This window comes from Capsicum annuum, chromosome 1 (assembly GCF_002878395.1).
Source record: "Capsicum annuum cultivar UCD-10X-F1 chromosome 1, UCD10Xv1.1, whole genome shotgun sequence".
NCBI lineage: Eukaryota > Viridiplantae > Streptophyta > Magnoliopsida > Solanales > Solanaceae > Capsicum > Capsicum annuum.
In genome coordinates, this window is record NC_061111.1 from 50,882,672 (window position 1) to 50,904,599 (window position 21,928).

Below are 21,928 nucleotides of genomic sequence, written 5' to 3' on the forward strand. Positions count from 1 at the left end.
TGTTATCTGATGCAACATATTTTATATTTGTTGCAACAGATAATATATCTGTTGTCACAGATGTGTTATCTGATGCAACAGATATAGAATCTGTTGTCACAACTCAATAAAAATGGTTCTTCAAAAGACTAATTAATAATAAAAATCTGAAAAGTCATGACTTATATCACAATATTTATTTTCTTAATTTAATCAAAAATTTAATTAATGTATGGAGGTGAATAGTCGCGCCTTTTTGCCTCTCATTCAAATTCAATCCTCTATAAATAGGTCCGTCCTTACTCAATCGTTTATTCAAATACACACTCTATTTATTTATTGTATCTCATCTTTCATATTACACTCTAGAAGATAAGATTATGGCTGATCCAGTGTGGGATGTTGCTTTTCTACAAGACGCCGTGAATGAACTTCGAAATCAACTTCGTGATCTGCAATGGAAATTGGGAGGAGTTAGATCAAGAATGCTCCGCGAGATATGCAGACTGAGGAGGGCCTTGCTACTTTCGGTTGAATATTGGTCGGCTGGCAATGATAATGCTGATAATAATAATAATAATTAGACTATTATTTTTCTTTAGTCTATTATATGTATTTTTATTTGTTTAATAAATAAATTATATTTGATCTTTGATGTTTTAATCCATATTTAATTTTCATTCTATTTATTATCTTCTCAACAAACATTTCGACGATTCAACGTAAAAAGGAATAATTTAGAATACAGTAGTAATAGCAAGATTTATCTATTGGGTTTGTGGTAGGAGTTGATTTGTGTTGTTTCAAATAGATTAATCATTCGTTGCAACAGATAATTAGTTTGGTGCAACAGATAAACATTTTGATGCAACAGATAATTAGTCTGGTTCAACAGATAAACATCCTGATACAACAGATAATACGTCTGATGCAACAGATAATACGATGATGCAACAGATAAATAGTCTGATGCAGCAGATTACTCATCTGATGCACCAGATGATTGATTTGTTTAACTTGTGGGCACTTGTGCTGGATTCATAATCGGGGTTCTATCCATTGTTGAAAAAACAGAAGTGTACCCAGATGACAAATACAAATAAAAATCATAATTTTACTTACCAAAGTAACCTATAAAGTAATGCCAAAGTGGAAAGTGATGTAGTAAACAAAATTTGACCTAAGAAATTGGTCAGATCACAGCAGTAGCGCTGTACCAACAACAAATGGTCGACAAGAAGAAGATGAAGCAGAAGATGATGAATAAAGCAGCAGAAACAGAAATAATTAACAACAAAAATCGCTAAGAGAGAGAAAATCACAATGGATGAGAAGAGCGAGAAAGACGTCTTTTTTTCTCTCCGTTTTTTGTTATTTTAGGTATACATTGGGATCAAAGTGTAAATTTAAAAACTTGTGGGTTATTTTAAAACTTCTCCAACTTTCTTAATATATAACGAAGTAATTGTCACCTCCAACTAATAGTTAAGACTTATATCACCTACACCTCATTTTAAAAATCTTTTGTCACCTGTGGCCCAAACCCCCATGTAACATCTACTATGTATACCCTAAGTTTTTTTTTTAATAAAAGGATACATCATAATTAAAATGGTTGAAATTAGAAAATTAAATAATCTTATCGTAAATAAACTAAGAGTGTCTTCGTTGTCAGTCAAGTACCTCAAAAAACTATTTACATGAACCATTTGAAATGAGGTAATTTTCTTATAAATACATTTACTAGTATATAACTAATCGAGTTTTATTTGTTTCTTTTTTGGCTACGCGTTAGCTATAAAGTATTGTAGTTTTCTATAAGATTTTTTTGTTCGATTAATTACTTGTTTAATGAATAATTACACATTTTTATGTGAGCCTGCATGTGTGTTTGAAGTGTAAAGTATCACTGTTCACACTCTAACTATAAGACTTGTTTTTGTAACCCCCACCCCCCACACAGCTCAATATGAGGCTTTTACTAATTCAAACATATACTGTACTCCTATTTCGTAATTCTCCGTTGATCTATTATTTATTTTGAATGGTGACGTTAGTTTAAATTCAAAGCAGACAACAACTATCATGAATTTGCTCTGAAACAAAGGTAGAGCTTACCGAAAGATCGAAAATAAAATGTAATTTTGTACCACAGAAATTTGAGACGTGACATTAATTCTTACTATGGAGTGTAAGAGTGAGTGGGCGGCTGAAAGCAGACAGCTGACGTTCGACATGTCTGCTTGCTTCATGATTTTATTATACTATTCCTAATTAATTATTATATGACATTTATTTATTATAAAACTAATACTCCCTCCGTCCCATTTTATTCGTCCCAAATTTCCTAATTTGATGTCTCATTTTACTTGTCCTTTTTTACTTATCAAGACAAGACAATTTTTTCCCCCACTATACTCTTAGTGTAATTGATTACTCCTTGTTATTAACATTCTTGAAAAATGTTGTAAAGAGGAGTACCATTAAGAGTACACCATTAGGAATATAAATGGTGCTTTGGTATTAGTCATCCATCAATATTGGAACTAACAACAAAACACAATTAAGAGGGGCAAAATGGTAAAATTACATTACCAATCATTGTTTTCTTAATAGTCGTGTCATCCCAATTTGGAACGGATAAAATGGGATGGAGGGAGTAATATTTAATAAAAAATACAATAAATATTTATAAAGTAAAATAGACATTTATGATATGGCTATTTCAGCTGCTTCAACTGTAATTTTACTATATCACCTATAATTAATTATTATGAATCATTTATGTATTTAAAAATTGATAATCTTGATGTTTTAAATTAATTTGACATCTTATGTGAGGCTCACTTAAAATTTTTTCACAAGTATTTTTATAGCAATTTTGTTATATCACTTTTAATTAGTTATTATGAGTGATTCAAGATGTGCCAGTTTCGCTATTTCAATCGTGATATTTGGTTACTGTTGAAATTATATCAGGGTCGCTTAAATTGAAATAGAAAAATATTATAAATTACAATAATTAAAAATTAAAATTATTTTTAAAGTCTAAATTCACTATCAATGCCACAAAAGTTTGAACAAGAAAGGTATTATAAATTACAATAGCAAACAGTTTAAAATAGTAAATTACAACGTTGAAAAAATATTATAAATTACAATAGTTATCAATGTCATATTAATTAGGATAAAAGGATATTACTTGAAAATTACGTTGAAAATCGTATAAATCATAATATAATTAACAACTTAAAATATCTAAAACTATATATAACAAATCTGATGGTTTTCTCAAATATTTCATTTGCAACATATAAATTGAGATAAAAAATAGCATATAATATCCGAAAAGTAGCACATTGAGCCCGCGAGCCATGATATCTAGTATATAAATAAACATAAGATAGATAGCTACTGTTGAGATTTGATATTAATATGTTGAAAATGACTGTTTTTGAGTCCAAGAACACACCAATTCAACAAACATTTCTTCTTGCTTTGACAAGTCTTCTTTGTGTAAAATTTGGTTACATGACTATTTCTAGTGTTCCAAATAAACAAATATGTACTCACAATATATGGTATAGTCTGGTCTAATAAGTATATTAAATAATTAAAAAAAGAAAAACTAAATTGGCTACGACTATGCTTTGAAGCCTCTCATTCAATTATTTATAAAGGAGTCATCGGTATATAAAACATTCTGTGTTCACGTAAAATTCGAATCGACGTGTCGTACTTAAAAGAGTGTCACCTATACTAATATTAAGCACTAGCAATAATCTTCACGACTAAAACTTATAATCTATAAATCATATAGAGATGTCGTTGCTTCAAGACTCCCTTTCCCTTCAATTATTTATGTACAAATAAATAAAAGACCAAAATAATAATGTTTATAATATATCTTTGACAGGTAGTATGAGTTATAACAAAATGACACCAAAAATGTAAAGGCTTGATAAATGCTTCTTTGCATTGAATAAATATTAGAAAAAATATATCTGCCCCTTTAAACTTATCTATAAACTTTTTGGTGTTATTAACTCATCAATGATCAAACCCCCCCTCTTTTTTAAAGAACAAATTAAAACAATTAATTATTATGGGATTTTATTAGTCAATTTGTGGGTCATCCAAGAAGTATGCATGGAAGTTTCAAATAACTTTCACCTTTCACTTTTTCTCTAAATAATATTATTTATATTCAAATGTTCACCAACTCAAAAGAAAAAAAAAAATCAACATCCACTGTGATATATCCAACCTAAGCAAATACATCATTATGACTGATCAATACTTAAGTAGTACTCTTAATTATCTTCATCTTCTAATTCTTTTTCTGCCTACAATTGAATAGATGATGTTGACAATATTTTTTATCTCGTCTAAATATTTCTACTATAAATTAATCAATTTCTGACGAACTTAATTTTTATTGAAAAAACAATTAGTCTAAAATGTTCTCGACGAATATTTAATTTAAAGGGCACGTCCATTGAAAGTTGATTAATTTCTAGCAGTGAATACAATTTGTAGATCATAAAACAAGATTTATGATGATTATTGTAATTTTTTTCCTTGATTTATCAAAAGCTTGGAGGCTAAGTTATTTATGGTGTTACCTAGATATTTACATCATCAATGGTGATTATTCAATTTTACTAGGTCAATATTGTCATTGGTGTGGAATGTCTTAATATATTACTAGAATTTGACTTGCACAAGAAACTGAAACTTTTTCAAAGTCTTTGTCATCTTAATTTCCCTTTCATTTTGTTTCCTATTGGTGTGCTCGATGTTTGTATTGAATCCTGATTAATATGAATTTAACGTGTGATTTAGACCTATTAAAAAAGGGTATTCTTCCAAATAGAACTTAATTTTTCATATTAAGAGTTCGACCTCAAAAATTCTGATGAAGGGTATAAAATAGGGGTACTTATCATTTTACCACAACTATTGGTGATCTTTTATCACCTTTCATTTGCTCACGTTATAATTACGGCTCTAAACATTTTGACGAACTAGTTCACATATAATGTACAAAGTATATAGGTAATGTATACTTTATACTGACTATACATACCTATACACAATATCAGTGGATAAGTTGTGTATATTTCTGTCATATTGATAACTTACACAAAAGGGATTCAAGATTTAAAGTTTATCGATTGCTGTAAAGATCATGAGTTAATAAATAATAGTAATTGAATCACAATTAAATATTCACGGAGTACTTAGTACTATTTATTACTCCCTCCGTCTTAAATTTTTCTATTTTACTTGTCTTTTTTCATTAATCAAGAATAGACAAAAAAAAATCTCATATTTTATCCTTTGTATTAATTACTTTTTCTTCAAATTAAAATGTAAACATCATTTAATAGGGGTACTATGATAAATTAATCATGTTATTAATTATTTTTCTTAATCAATGTGTCATTTGAATTTGGGACGAATAATTTGGGACGAAGGAAGTATATTTCTTAATACTCCATATATCTGAACATTAATTACTAAATTCATGTGAACCCGCTCATTACATGTGGCTCCATTACTCCTACATAATGCCATAATTTTTGAAAGTAGATGCTATTAATTAGAAGTGAAAATAAAGGACTTGAGTCAAGTGGAATTCCAATTGTATGATAAAATGTGAACTTGGATTCAAGTTTTAATTAAAATAATTTCTCTTTACAAATTCTTCAATTAATTTAATTCCAATAAGTAGGGCGGAAATATTCAAAAAGCTATATGAAAGCCATTCGTGCATAACAAGCTTAAAAAGATTGTGATGTATGATCTTGCATACTTATAAAGTTTGAACTAGATTTTGTTCACATTGAATATATAAGAAATACAAAAGAAAAAGATGAAGAAGAAATTGTAAACCTTACTAATAAATACTTACTAAATCACCAATAGCAGTGGTGGGGCAGCGGAAAGGGGCTGTCCCAATCTACCCAGAGGTCGAGGGTTCGATCCTGGGTATGGACAAACACTCTGTTGGGAGCTCTCTCCCCCAAATGGTGTCTGACGTGGGGTGAATCCGAATATAGTCAGACTCCTGAAAAGCGGGTACCGGACATCGGGTGGTTTAAAAAAAAAAAAAACTTACTAAATCTAGTTAAAAAGGAACAAAGAGTCTTGGAGTCGATAAAAATTGACTTTTGGGTGAATTCATTAAAGTAAGAGGTCGTTTGGTAGAATTAGGGGTGTACATAGTTCAGGTTGGTTCGTTTTTTATTAAAATATAATCAAACTAATAATGTCGATTTTCTAAACAAACCAAATCAAACCAATATACAATCGGTTTTTTTATTGTGGTTTTAGTTGAGTTTTTTCGGTTTTTTCAGTTTTTCGGTTTTCTCAGGTTTTTTACAATTATAATGTGATTGAAGAAAAAAATTAAATGTTTTCACTAAAAAATTTTTAAAAAAAATGGTCATAGAGTAGTTCCAATAAAAATTAAGTTGGCAAATTACTAAGACATCTAAACTACTATCTCTCAAAGTAATATTATGTGAATACCTAAGTAGTTCAATTTCTAAGTCACTAGTCACAGTAGCTTGTCTGAAAGTTTCCTTCACATAAAATGTGAGCATACAAAAGAATGAAAAATTAGAGACAACTTATTAAAAATTTAACTCCATAAAATAATTAATTATAACATAATTCCATAAAAAAGAAAGAAAAAAGAGAAACAAACCTAAATCATAACTTGACGAATGAGAAAAGTAAGATGAGAAAATAATGAAAACTCTCTCAAAACTTGGAAAATGTAAAAAGTGAAGCAATTAAAGAGTTTTAGGTTTTTTATATTAACTAGTTAAACCCCACGTGTCTTGCATGTGTAACATTTCAACAACAACAACAACAACAAATTCAGAGTATTTCCACACAGCGGGGTTTGGGGAGGGTAAGATGTACGCAGTCCGTACCACTACCTCCGGAGAAGTAGCAAGGTTGTTTCTGATAGACCCCCGGCTCAAGACAATGAGTAATAAACAAATTTATAATAAAAATATTAAACAAGATGGAACAACAAAAATAAGACATCCATAAAGTAATACCCTACGCTAACGAACCAAAGGCACCCCCCACCCGGACGCTCCCCTAATTACTAACTACGACCCTTCCGCATGCACTAGCCTTCTATCCTAATTCGCGTCCTCCAAACCTTCCTATCTAGGGTCATGTCCTCAGTAAGCTTTAACTGCTCTATGTCATGTTTAATCACTTCTCTCTAATATTTCTTCGACCTACCCCTACCCCACCTGAAACCATCCAAAGCTAACCTCTCACATCTACGAACTGGGGCATCCGTGCCCCTCCTCATCACATGCCCGAACCATCTCAACCGAACTACCCGCATCTTGTCCTCCACCGAAGCCACACCAACCTTCTCTCGAATAGTCTCATTCTTAACCCTATCACCCCTAGTAAGCCTACACATTCAACGCAACATCCGCATTTCCGCCGCCTTCAGTTTTTGAATATGGGAGTTCTTGACTGGCCAACACTACACTCCATACAGTATGGCCGGACGGACTGCCTCTCTGTAGAATTTGCCTTTAAGTTTCTGCGGCACCTTCTTATCACAAAACACTCTCGAGGCCGCACGTGTAACATTTGATTATTTAAAATTAAATCATTTTGTCTATTGCAAAAAAATCTAATGAAGAGCAAAAAAATTAAATCACTTCTCAAAGATCTTTCACACTTTAATAAAATAGCGCAAACATAACATATATTTTATTAAAATATTTGATAAATTTTCGATTCTTAAATATTGAAGAAATAATTTTGTCTAAAGCAGACGCTTTTAACGAAGGACAAAAAGTTTAAGTATTTCTGAACACCGAATCAAATAAAAACGAAGTTGAAAGAAAACGAACCAAACTGAAATAGTTCGATTCGATGTTCGATGTCTACTTTTTAAAATTGTAAATCAAAGAATTGAGTTGAAATTTGATAAAATCGAATCAAAGAGCAGAATGTGCCCTTCTAATCAACGTCGTAACAACATAAATCGTACTGATATGAATGAGAAATAATTCTTTTTTTAAAAAAACATACCTTTAAATACTCTCGTAATTGGCACGAAGTCTCAACCACACACTCACATAATTTTTCTTTACCTGCACATCATGCGAAAGCCAACAATTGAAATTAAAATAAATCATACGATAAAAAAATGTTAATAAAAGATGCATAATATTTAATATTATTGACCTACAAAATAAAAACTAATATTAAAGAACATAAAATTAATCTTCTCTTGAACATACTCTTTAACAATTAAATTGTGAATGTTATTCTATAATTTATTGGAAAAAAGAAATGCTCAATATATTGATGTACAATTTTTTTCCTTTTAAGAAAGAGTTGATGAAACATGGAAGAAATCTAATCTAATTTGAGAAACTTTTTTCATAAAAAACTAATTATTATAGAAAATCAAGACAAACGAAACTTAAAAGAAAAGAAAATTAAGGACTCCTAATTAAATCAAAAATCATACTTAAAAGAAAGAAATTAGGTCGTATGCTAACTACAATCTGGCACTACTTATTTTTTTTCTTTTTGAGGTGGGACGTGTTTTTTTTAGTAAAAATAGTTAAATAATAATTTGATAAAATAATAAAAAGAAGTTTCTTATTACGTATTTAAAACTTTTTAAAATTTAATACTTATTAAAATTTTCTTATTCTAAGGTTTTTATATTTGTTTCTAGATTTTTCAAATCTTATTAAAATCAAATTTAGTCGTTTTATAATTCTTAAACTAAGGAAAAAGTATTAGTTGTCATTAATTCTAACGACTTCTAATAAGAAAAAGTTTTACCATAAATATATATCAATTAATTATTAACTTTTAAAAATTAGAAAAAAATAGTGAAAAGACAATTTTGTCTAAAGCGACAACTTTTAATGAAGGTCAAAAAGTTCAAACAACATTTCTAAGGCCCTTCATACTTTTAATATATTATAGTTATAGATTATAGATATAGATATAGATATTGAGCTTTGTATTAATTTGTTATTAATGGAAAAATACTATAATTAAAGGCCCAAGAATATATATATATATATATATATATATATATATATATATATATTTTGAATATAAAAAAATAATAAAAGTAATTAGAAAGTATATTATAAGTAATATTTTTTACATATAAAAAATTAAAATTATATATGTATTACGTCGGTTTGGTTTGGGTTCGGTTTGATTTTATTTTTTCTAATACCAAACCAAACCAAGAATGATCGAGTTTTTTTTGCCAACACCAAATTAATCAAACCAAACCATAAGTCGGTTTTTTTCCTCGATTTGGTTTGATTCATCGGTTCGATTTGTACACCCCTAGGTAGAATTTATAAAATAGTGCAAATTATGATATACTATTTGTAATGGTTGCATTATTCTTATGGAGTGTTTAATTTATGTATTAAGAATAAGATGAAATGCATAATTTTTTAGAAAATATTTGTTTACAAAAATACCCTCCATAAATATGGAGGAAAGGTTGTGGAAAAGATTTTGAAGGACAATTGTATATCTCTAACCATACTAATGCATGTATTAAAATTCATTGCATTACTAATACCATCAATTTCAATGTGTTAGTAATACATTCCTTTAAACCAGATAGAGTGTATAATAATGCAAATAAGGTTAAAAAATGTATCAAACAAGATATTAGTAATACACAAAGCTAATACATGCATTATTTTTACTAGTGCATTCTACCATACGACCCCTAAGTATGTTACTAATACTTATGTTAGATAGACTAATTACATTACACTATGCACCCTTCATGAATTGGTTACATTACGTCTTGATTAGCATAGAAATCAGAATTTTCACCGAAACGGATTCAAAATAAAAGTAAACACAAGAGAAGTCCAAGTAGAAGCAGCGAAGTAATTTAACGAAGGGTGTGTTTGGTATGATGAAAAATATTTTTTAGAAAATGTTTTCCTATTTTTTTTTGTTTTATTGTAATAAAATGTTGGGAAAATATTTTTCACAACAACTTATTTTCCTTAATTTGAGGGAAAATGACATCCCTCATGAGCCAAGGAAGGTCATTTTTCAGAAAATGACAAAATGACAAATGTGACTTATGACCCCACCCTCACCCTCTTCCTCACCCCAACAACAGTCAAATTCACATTACTCAAAAGTATTTTTCACTGTGCTTTGCTCCAATTTTTCACTGCTTAAAATAAAAAATAATGAAGCCCAAATTTTTTCTGTTTCCAATGTTCGTTAAATGTAATATTATTTCCATGTGCATAGAGGAAGACTTACCTATATTACTTTTGCTAATTGCATATTCCATTTTGTCATCGTTGTAACTTGTTTCACAAGGTTGAATAAGCTTGTCGTTTCGTTGTATTTTTATTGATTGTAGTATCTTGAGATTGTCTTGCCAAAATATTGAAAAGTGTCTCCTATGCTTGCTTATTAGTAGTTGCTTAAAATTTAGTGACTTGTAATATTTTAGTACTCAATATTGATATTATTTGCTATGCTTAAATTAATTCTTACAAATTGTTGAGTTACTAGAGATAGTGATATACTAGTTAACAGTCAGTAGTATTTTCTAAAAAATATTTTTCACTCACCAACCAAACACTATAAAATATTTTTCTAAAGAAAATATTTTCTAGTCACCAACCAAACACCATAAAATATTTTTCGTAAAATATTTTCACTCGCCAATAAAATATGAAAAAATAAGTAGAAAATCAACTTATTTTTCAGGAAAACATTTTTCATGAAAAATATTTTTCATCATACCAAACGCACCCGAAGGGTATACAAATTTTCCTTTCAATTAGACAGGACAAAATTAAATATACATTGATAATAATCAATATTTAACCTCTGTACATTATATAATCTTTCAACAAAGAATGCGTAGCCAATCACTCTTCGCCTAAAGCAGCTCCGTCCATGAGCTGGAAAGAGACTAACATCTACTATATCTATATAAGAAATAATTATAATCAAATATAAAAGACATAATTTTTTTATATAAAAAATAATTATAACCATATATAAATGACATAATTTTTTAATCAAATCACCCTTTTAACTCTACTTGATTTCGCCCCTGATCTCGAACCCTGCGTGAACGCATAATGTTTTTTTTTCCCCTCATTTGAAAGAGTAAAAAGTTTTAAAAAAATATAATTTCTATTACAGCCTCACTAAAAAGTCCATCCACGTGCCAACCTTAACACCCCACCCCCCTCCCCATCTCTATTCAACAACCCCACGCTTTCCTATGTCTCCTCTTTTCTTCCTATACTTCCTATATATATAAATCAGTTTATAGCCATCAGTATATTCATTCATATTCATTCATTCTCTTTATTATAGCACACCCCCTCTTTCACAAATAACAACAAAGCACCAAAAAGAAAATAGAACAATTCTTTCTGTATATTTCATTTTCAATTCTTGAGGTAAAGTTTGAATCTTTATTGTTGTTTTAATGATTTCTTGTGTTTTTCATGTGTTTTTGCATTTTGGGTTTTAAAAAGAATCTATCGAAAACAGTCTCTGAATCTCTAAGATAGTGGTATGGCCTGAGTACATTCTGTCCTCCAATGGACCCACTTTGTGGGATTACTTGTATTGAAAATGCTTATTTTTCTTATGATCTGTCAAATGTGGTTCTTTTTGTGGTTTTTTCCTATGTATTGAATGTGTTTCTTGGGATTTTGAGAGATTAAGCTATGCATATTCTATTTTCAATTATTGGTTATGAAGATTCTTGCATTTGAGGTAAAGTTTGAATCTTTATTGTTGTCTTAATGATTTTTTGTGTTTTTGCAACTTGGGTTTTCAAGAATCTTGTGAAAATGGTCTTTCTTGTTTTGTTTTGGTTTTTGTTGGAGTTGTTTCTTTTTCTTATGATCTATCAAATGTAGATTGTTTTGTGTTTTTTTGCCTATGTTTTGAATGTGTTGAATGGGATGGTAGATGTTTTGAATGTGTTGAATGGGATGGTAGATTGGAAGATTCTTTATTCTTTGAATCTTTATTGTTCTTTTCATGGTTTCTTGTGTTTTTGCAATTTGGGTTTTCAAGAATTTATTAAAACAACCTCTCTACCTCCAAGGTAGTGGTAGGGTTTGCGTACATTCTACCCTCCTCAGACCCCACTTTGTATGTATGTATGTTGTTGTTGTTGAAGAGTCTTGTGAAAATTGTCTTTTTGTGTTTTGTTTTTGTTGGATTGCTTCTTTTTTCCTATGATCTATCAAATGTGGATTCTTTTCTGTTTTTTGCCTATGTTTTGAATGTGTTACTTGGGATTTTGGGAGATTGAGCTGAGTGAATTAGGAAATTCTATGATAGTTGTTTTCTGTGATGTTTCTGACATTAAAATTGCACCATTAGATTCAGATTTTGAGGTTCTGCCCAATGGATTGTAAAGTTTAATACTTTTGCTTTATGGTGTTCATTTTTATGAGACAATTGAATCTCCCTTTGGAAATGTTCTTATGTTTGTTGAGAATCTGTATCTTCTTGCTTGACTTGTTCAAAATATAAAAATGAAAAATATGAAGTGATTATAAATTTTTTTTGGTCAAAATTTGCAAAAGTTGGTTCTTGCAAATGATACTATTAGAGATTAAATGGTAGTATTAGTTTGTTAGTAGTTTAGTACAGCTCATAATGTGGTGTACAAAAGTTATATTGGTTGATGTGCTTACATTTGTCATTTGATTATTATAATTTGAATGAATCAATTCTAAGTATATGTTACTATTGGCAGGATTTTAAGGTCTCGATAAGCTTCAAGATTCGATTTTGAAATCGCATGGGGTTATCTTTTTCTGGCCCAATTGTCTCTCATAGTGATTCGGAAACTGGCCTTGATTCTGTCGTCGTGAAATCTATTGATTTTGGACATGATGAGCGGAAGACACCAGTACGGTCAGTTAGCTTCACGAGCCAAGACACAGAACCAACGATATTGCAATCGGATGGCTCTGGGAGGATGTCAATAGAAAAAACCGTCAGCTTTAGGGCAACGGAAAGTGCATTGGAGTTCAGGAGAACTTCATCAGAAGAGAAGCACGAGTTTGGCGAGTTTTGTAGGTTGGGAAGCATGAATGGAGAGTCTCAAAAATCTCCTTTACCATATCCTAGCAGCCCCAAACACGAGGCAGCTTTAAAGTTGCAGAAAGTGTACAAGAGCTTTAGGACTAGAAGAAAATTAGCAGACTGTGCCGTACTTATAGAGCAAAGCTGGTATGTATTTCTATGCCGAAAAGTCATATCCTATCGATAAACTCTATTGATTTGAATCTTCCTGACACGTATTTCAAAAAATTGCAGGTGGAAATTGTTAGATTTTGCTGAACTCAAGCATAGTTCTATTTCATTTTTTGATCTTGATAAACATGAGACAGCAGTTTCTCGCTGGTCGAGGGCAAGAACTAGAGCAGCCAAGGTTGGCAAGGGCTTATCTAAGAATGGCAAAGCCCAGAAACTAGCTTTACAGCACTGGCTTGAAGCTGTAAGTATAGATCTTTCTAATGGTACACACTGAATTTGTGTTTTACGGCAAATTTCAATTTTGTTAATATGGAAAAGGCTTTCTTGTGTAACAGATCGACCCACGACATCGTTATGGACACAACTTGCATTTCTATTATGTCCAGTGGTTGCATTCTCAGAGCAAAGAGCCCTTCTTCTACTGGTACTTGTCTAGATATCTAACAATCCATTTTTAACGATAATGCAATGTGAAAGTTTCCCGTTTGCTAACTGTGTTTCACTGAATCAGGTTGGATATTGGAGAAGGAAAAGAGGTGAATATTGTTGATAAATGCCCTCGATGGAAACTTCAGCAGCAATGCATTAAGTACCTTGGTCCGGTAAGTCTTTACTATGTTTATCAGTTTGTTGCCATTAGCCCATTAGTATATTTGCTAGTTGCACTTGTGGGAATTTCGAAAATTTACTTATCATCAGTTTCTTTCCTTTTTTTACTACAGATGGAAAGAAAGGCTTATGAAGTTGAGGTGGAAGATGGAAAGCTCTTCTACAAGGAAACCGGGAAGCTCCTTGACACGACTGATGAACCAAAAGGCAGTAAGTGGATTTTCGTCCTCAGCACCTCAAAAACCTTATACGTTGGCAAGAAAACTAAGGGCACATTTCAGCACTCTAGTTTCTTGGCTGGAGGAGCCACATTAGCTGCTGGGAGAATAGTTGCGGAACAAGGAGTATTGAAGGTATGCAAATTTATCTTCTTGTCACTTGCACACTTACAGTTCGACTCATATTGGGAGCTTATCCGTGATTACGATCTAACTCTTTTTTCATTCTTTGCCTGAATTCTACAGGCTGTCTGGCCTCATAGTGGACATTATCGACCTACACCAGAAAACTTCCAGGACTTCATTTCATTTATGACGGAGAACAATGTCGACCTCAATGATGTTAAGCTTGATTCTGATGAAGATGAGGAAGAATCGGTTGGCAAGAATAGCCGTGTTTTCGTCAGAGGCGACTCTTCTGAGGAAGACTTATACAAAGATGTTTTGGAGACAGAAGAGACTGATGTAGAAGAGTCAACTTCAGAGAAAAGAGACTTAAAAGTGCAAGAGCAGGCTGCCGATATACAACTTTCCGGTTCAAAACCATCCCATAGCTTCAGTAGTAAATTGACTAATCTTAAAATTCCTCGCAATGATGGTTTCTTGGAGAAATTAAAGAATGAGAGTGAAACTGCTAAATTTATTTCCAACTCATTGGAATCGCCGACAGACGGCTATGAAACAGCAAGAGAAATGTTTCCTCTAGATGAAGATCAAATGGATTTAAAACAAGGCACATCTGTTCAAGAACTTGATGAAAATAAAGAAGATATAATTCCAAACGATACTATCATCCAAAGGATAAATTCACACAAGGATAAATCGCATCAGTTGGGAAAGCAACTGTCTTGCAGATGGAGCACGGGAGCTGGACCTCGAATCGGATGCTTGAGGGATTACCCGTCAAAGTTGCAATCCCATGTTTTAGAACAAGTGAGCTTGTCCCCGAGAAGTGCTTCCCGTCTCACGATGAGCTTCTCTTCGAGGGAATCAACATCAACGAGCTGGAGCCGAGTAATGCAGCATTCCTGTTCCCTCTCTCCTATTGGAAACAAAGCTTTATCTTGCCTCAGTAGCAAGTATTCCTCCTACAACACATAAATGACCCTAACTTCAGCGACTCATGAACTAGGATTAGTTTTTCATTAGTCTGTTCTTTTACTGTGAATAGACAAAATGACATAGGGATTCTTTCCTTATTCTTTCATAGGAATTTTTTCCATAGCTTTTTTTTTTCCTATTCAACTGTACACAAATTTTGTTCATCCTAGTGGTAGATTCAATATGCAAGTTGTAAAATTTTGAGTTCCAATACTTATTTGTAACTGGAAAAGAAAAAAATGAGAAAAGGAAATCATTCATTCTTTATCTTTGGTACTTTTTTCTTGAGAAGTTGATTTATTGTTGTACTCTGGCAGTGATGATTAAAGAATAGAAATGAAGGTCTCCGACTTATGTTGCTCGGACTCTCTACAAATGATGCTGTATTATGTGTCGGATCCTCTAAAAATTAACTACTTTTGGAGGATCTAACACAAACTCGGTTGCACTTTTGAAGAGTTCGAGCAAGTCCTTAGAAAACATGGCAACTATTTAGCCATATGTAAATTGAAACAAGTTTTAAGGTTCATAATCTGAGTGCAACACTTAGGTGTTGTCTCATTTGTGGACTGAATCTTTGGAGACTAAAGTTTTGAATGAAAGAAAAGTCAGTTTTGAATGATTTTCTGTTAACCAAAGTTTCCTTGTTCTATATTTAGTTTGCTTTGTTCTTGTTTTTCTTTCTTGATAATCGAAAAGTCGTTGATTACAACTCAGAAACTAGGTGGATAATGCGTCCGTTCCTCTATCCTTTTCCGTTTAAGACCTGGATTTCCAGTAAGATTCGAGCCACTGACGTTCTGCTCTCTATGGTGCTCGGGCTTTTCAAAAATGTTGCCGTACTTATACTCTAAAAATATACTACTTTTGAAGGATCAAACACATGTCCATCAACATTTTTGAAGAGTCTGACCTACATATAGAGGTTGGTCTTACCACACATCCTATGTTGTACTACCTTGGCCATTGAACCAAAGGTCTAGGGCCTGTTTGGATTTGTTTTAATACATAAACCTTAATGTTTCTTTTTTATTTTTTTGGTTTTGATTGTCCAAGGACCTTTGTTAATGATCCTACTTTATGTTAGATTAGGTACTTTTGACATTATAAACTGACATAAAGCATGCCTTTTTAACAAAGTCAAGTATAATTATAAGCATTATTTCTTTCTGACAATCTGTTGTTAGCAAATAATAGTCAGTTCTGATAAGATCACTGACTCACAGGTCATTAGCATAACTACTTGTTAGAACTAGTTATTAATTTCTTTAATACTCAAATCATTATGATGTGCTTACAACTTCTTGGAAGTGAAAAAAATATTATTATTAATGAATCCAAACATTTTTGAAACATGTAAGCACATGTTGAACTAGATCAAGATTCAAAGGTTCGGATGTTGGTACGTTAAACATGTCTCTAGTTTAACACCATAAGATTCAAAAGTTCTTTAGATGATTCGTACCTCTCGCTAAGCGATGATGGGGCAGAATTACTCGATATCTGTGCTGATGGGATAGTAAGAACTGGTGACTAATTTAGATGCGAGCAAGTTGTTCCGACACCATTAAAACATCCTTTTACTATAACATTGTGGTTAAAAGTTGAGACATGAAAAGAAGTGGAACCTAATTTAACATATCTAAGACAATATGATGGTCATATGTTGGATGAGGAGTTGCATTATTTCAAAAGCCAATTGTTACTGTCTAAGATATTCAAAACATGGAATTGTTAAAAGTACAGACAAAAACTGAAGAGGGAAAAAAAAACAAAGTGCATCTTTTTTCTGGAAAATCTGAAATTATAGACTTAATGTTTGTTGGATAAGTTCATGAACTTGTCAATAATTAGGGAATATTACTAGTAAATGTTATATTATTTCCAAACGGCTGCACTTATAGTGCTATCTACACATTTAAAATTAGCAATGTGAGCATGTCAGTTTCTTGATGGATTTTTTTTTTGGATTTTTCACTCGATATTTGATATTTATATTGCAGTCCGACTGAATTCAAATATGCGTCGAAAAGTCCCACATTATAAGAGAGGATAAATGACTTCCTAATAAAGGCATTACTAGTAAGGCTGCACTTATCATGCTATTTTTTTTTATTTTTTGAGGAATTATTTATTGTTTTAGTTCTTTTACTCGGTAACATTGCTACTTGTATTAGGACTGACTAAATTTAAACTTGCATCGGAAAATTTTATATTGAGGGTAAAACACTTCCTAACAAAGTTGACTTCATATTTAGTGTTTGAACTCGAGAAATCTGATTAAAAATAAAAGAGTAATTACTATTTCACCGCGATTGTTATTGGTGGAAGGATTACTTACTGTTATTGATGCAACACATTAGTGGTCTAAATAATTGTTGTCCCATTTAAAGGGCATCATTTTCTTTTTGTACTTTCCGTTCAGTGTTTTTGTTTTGTTTGAATAAAGAACATTAGAGTGCAAAGTCTTAAGTTTTGCTATCTACTTCCAGCTCATTAGAATACTTGTAGTCCAACAATTGGTTTGAGTGTTATTTGAAAGATTTGTATTCTTAAATGTGAAGATTTCATATCTAGGAAGTTGATTCAATTATGGATAATTTTTCTTAAACTATTGTTTAGAAGATCTATGGAAGATTTGCATATGAACTTACATACAAATATCTTATGAGTTTATTGGGAAAATTCATGTAATTGTAAGAGCCACTCTATCAACTTCTCTTCCTCCTCTCTCATTTTTGATTGTGAAAATATAACTTTTAACTTATAAATGTGTTCATGCTTTTTTATTCTTAATTGAGGGTCATCATGTTTGAGCATTAAGCGTGAAATTATCTTTGTTATTTTTGTACGGGGATGGTTTACTTTCGATGTGAGACTTTAGTTTCTGACGTGATCAAATTCAAATTTTGTTATGCTGCAATATGAATATTGGATACCAGAAGAAAAAAAAAGAACATCACAGAAAAGCTTTAAGTCATTCCTTTTACAATTATTTTAACGTTTAATTTGAAATCACTTATTCCAATTAGTAATATTCGGACATCATTATCTAATTTTAATACTAAAAAAATGTAAACGCTTTTCGATTTGGTAACATTATAGTTTATTTTTCTGATTTTCTTAAAATTACCAACCAAACACCAGAAAACAGTTTCTAAGAATACGAATCACTAATATGTAGATTTCTCAATCAGAATCTAATTATATCTAAAAGAAATAACTTAAGTTAGAATGTGAATAAAGACTTACTTGTTAAGTGAATCGTCTACGGTTCATACTTGGACAAAAATATTTAATTTTGAAAATGAAACATGAAACTATTCTATTTGGAGTTTCACAAATTACACTCTTTATTTACTAAGTGAAGCTTATAAGTTGGAATGAAATAATATCGATTCATACAAAACAAAGGATTCTTGATTGATACAAACATTGTACCTATGGAATAGAAATCGAGGGAGGGGGAAAATCGAAGATTTCACATGTACTTTACTTGGTTAAATTTATCAAATTTTCGAGTAAGAGTAATTAATTTGGTTTGTTTTCCTTGTTTGGAGGAGAAAGTGAAGTTTAAATTCTTACATCTGTCATTAATTAGTTCAACAACCATAATACAAAATTATAATGTGGACACTGTCATTGAATAAAAAGATTTGCCTAATTATAATATATGATTAGCCTTGTTAATTAGAGCTGGCACATCTACTATAAACAATTAATATTATAAACCCAACTTAAACTTGCACTTTGAACTCGTACGGATATACTATATAGTTCTAAGAATTATAATAATAGTCATAGATCCATGCACTTAATCTGTTGAATGAATTATTGCATAATTTGTATAGTGCATGTGTGGATTAATCTTTGCCTCAAATTAATTAGTTTGGAATTTTGCGTGTTATTTATCAAGTTTTAGTTTATTATATAAAAGAAATTTTCACGATAGTAATTAGTTCACCTTTATCTCTTATTGTTAATTTTTGGGTGATCTGAGCGTGTAAATTTTCCTTGAAATTGTTTGTAAGTGAGGTTAATCATCATACTGAAACTCCATCACATGAGGAGGAATTTGTGCTCCTATTCCAGAAGAAATAATGATTAGTGGAGAAAAATAGTTATAGAGTTTCAAATTTCACACTTGAAAAAATAGGAACTTGAAGTTCTACGACAATGCCTATTTCATATTGCAACGGCCTAAAAAAATCAATAACAACAACAATATGTCCAATGTAATTCCACAAATGAATGTGAGAAAGATAATATTTATGCAATTTTATTCCTGCCTTGTAAAGATAGAGAGGTTGTTTCCGATCAATAGACCATCAACCGAAGTAATCCATATAAAAAACAATAGGATAGAGTATTGAAGAAGTCATGCTACAGATAGAAATAGTAATAATAAAAAATAATACAATATCTGAAGCAAAAAGTAATAAAAACAATTTATTATTTAGGATTGATGGATGTGGGCCAATGGCTAAAGCACTGTCAGCTGAACTCTCTTCTCTGTAGGCTCCGAGTTCTTTTTGAGGGGAATGGTCTAATTTACTAGAGGCAATGAAGTTTTTAAATGACTAGATTCTCTCGAAACACAGCTAAGCTAATCGACTTAGTTCCCTTTAATTAAATCAATAAGCTTTATGATTGATTCATGTAGTTTTTTTTTTAAAAAGTCATGGAATAAGACAGCACAAAAGCAATAATATACTAATAAGAAAAACTAGAAAATGCTCGAATACCTCCAAAAATCTTCTACTCTTATTCTTGACCTCTATATCCTACTATCTAGTTCATGTCATTGGTAAGCGCATGTGTGTCTTGTCCAGTACTAATCACTCCTCTCTAATACTTCTTTCGTTTATCTTTACCTCTCCTCGGGTCCATCAAAGCCAACATTTCACACTACCTTATGTGAGTATCTAAACATCTCTTCACATATCCGAGCTGGCCATCTCAATCTCACCCCTTTCATTTTGTCTACCACAAGGACTGCTCCCACCTTATCTAGAATATCTTCATTCCTAATTTTTTCTCTGAGTATGCCTACACATTATTCTCGATCATATCTTTATTTCCACTGCTTTCATCTTTTAGACGTATGAATTTTTAATAGAGTAACATTCTACCCCATAGACATAGCTGATCTAACAATCACTTTATAAAATAAGAATACGAATATTACAAAGAAAATTACAATGGAAGAGGTACAACCAACAATAGTATGTGACTTTTCATTCTTCTTTTGACACTTAGATAGTGAACCCATATACAACAAATCCTCCCTAAATTAATTCTCGATAAATTAATAAACACTTTAAGATAATATTTTTTCAGTCCCAATTTGAGCCAGTGAAAACCCCCACTGATTTCGATAAGATAACATGTTAATATATTTTCGAAAGATTCCTACATAAATATATGGTTCCATTAATATTATAAATTAATAATTCTTTAAGACTACAAAAATATCTAAGACAATTTAATGAAATATGATTCTAGTGATTTTTGTTTTTTGTTAAAATTTAAATTTAGTTAAAGTTCATCTCTAACTTTTCTTATTGCATCCAAAAGTTTCGGTGTTGTCTTCTCAAACTATGTTGAGTATTAAGCTGAGCACACACACTTAACTATCTCATTAATAGCTTAAGTCTTAAATTAGTTTAGTTAGTTACAAGTCACAAAGTTATAGATCACCTAGTAGTTAGATTATCTAGTTGTTAGGAGTTGATTATCACTACTATATATACATATCACGTGTACATTGAGATCAATACAATTGATGAATAATAATCACTCTTCTCTACATTCTCTTCTCTTTTCTCTCTATTCTTCTTACTGCTTCTCTTCTTCTCTGTATTAGTTAGTTTGTCTGAGAATTACTAAAGATCATAACAATGATATTGTGATATTCATCATGATATCAGAGCATCACTGAGTACAATTCAATGTTATATCGATCAAAAAGTTGTATTTCAATCACTATTCTTGATCCTAACCATATACGAGTCAAGAATTATTGCAAATTCTGCAATTATTGCCTTTTCTCTATAGTTATTCATTTTCTTCCGAAGATTCCTCCCTGTTTATGAAATATTGATCCTTCATTGTGACTGGCAATGGGCATGGAGAGATTTATGGTGATATTGGAACTAGTACCTCAAATGTTGGGGAAGGAATCAATACAACAATCTATCAGAATTACCCTTTGTTCCTAGCGTCTACTGATGTAAGTGATATAACTGTGATATATTTCCAATTAAAGGGTAGTGAAAATAATATTTTATAGAGTAAGTCAATGAGAATTTCCCTTTTGGGTCATAATAAACTAGGATTGGTTGATGGTTCTTGTAAAAGGAAATCATATCCAGTGGAGTTATGGGGGCAATGGGAAAGAGTAAATGCAGCTTCTATCTTGGCTTATGAATTATGTAGCTAGTGATCTGATTGGGGGTGTAGTATTGCATCTAATGCGTATGTTGCTTAGGAAGATTTAATGGAAAGATTTGACAAACTTGATGGCTCAAGAACTTACAATCTACATCCGAAAATCTCTCAGACTCCAGTCAGTAGTTTTTTACTTCTCTAAACCGAAGGCATTGTGGGATGAATTTGAATCAATGGTGCCTTCACCTGCTTGTAGTTATCCTCAGTCTAAGAGTTTTTGTTATACTTACAGAGACAAATACTTTATTCTT

General features: G+C 31.3%; 1 protein-coding gene across 1 annotated transcript; it reads left to right on the forward strand.

Annotated features, from left to right (window-relative positions):
- The first annotated feature begins 11,350 nt into the window (after positions 1–11,350).
- Positions 11,351–15,494, forward strand: LOC107874287 (IQ domain-containing protein IQM2). Its single transcript, XM_016721120.2, has 7 exons — positions 11,351–11,474; positions 12,794–13,272; positions 13,360–13,540; positions 13,635–13,723; positions 13,811–13,901; positions 14,022–14,261; positions 14,373–15,494. Exons 2-7 carry the CDS (start codon positions 12,839–12,841, stop codon positions 15,225–15,227), a joined length of 1,890 nt encoding a protein of 629 aa, XP_016576606.1. The 5' UTR covers positions 11,351–11,474; positions 12,794–12,838; the 3' UTR covers positions 15,228–15,494.
- The last annotated feature ends 6,434 nt before the right edge of the window (positions 15,495–21,928 follow it).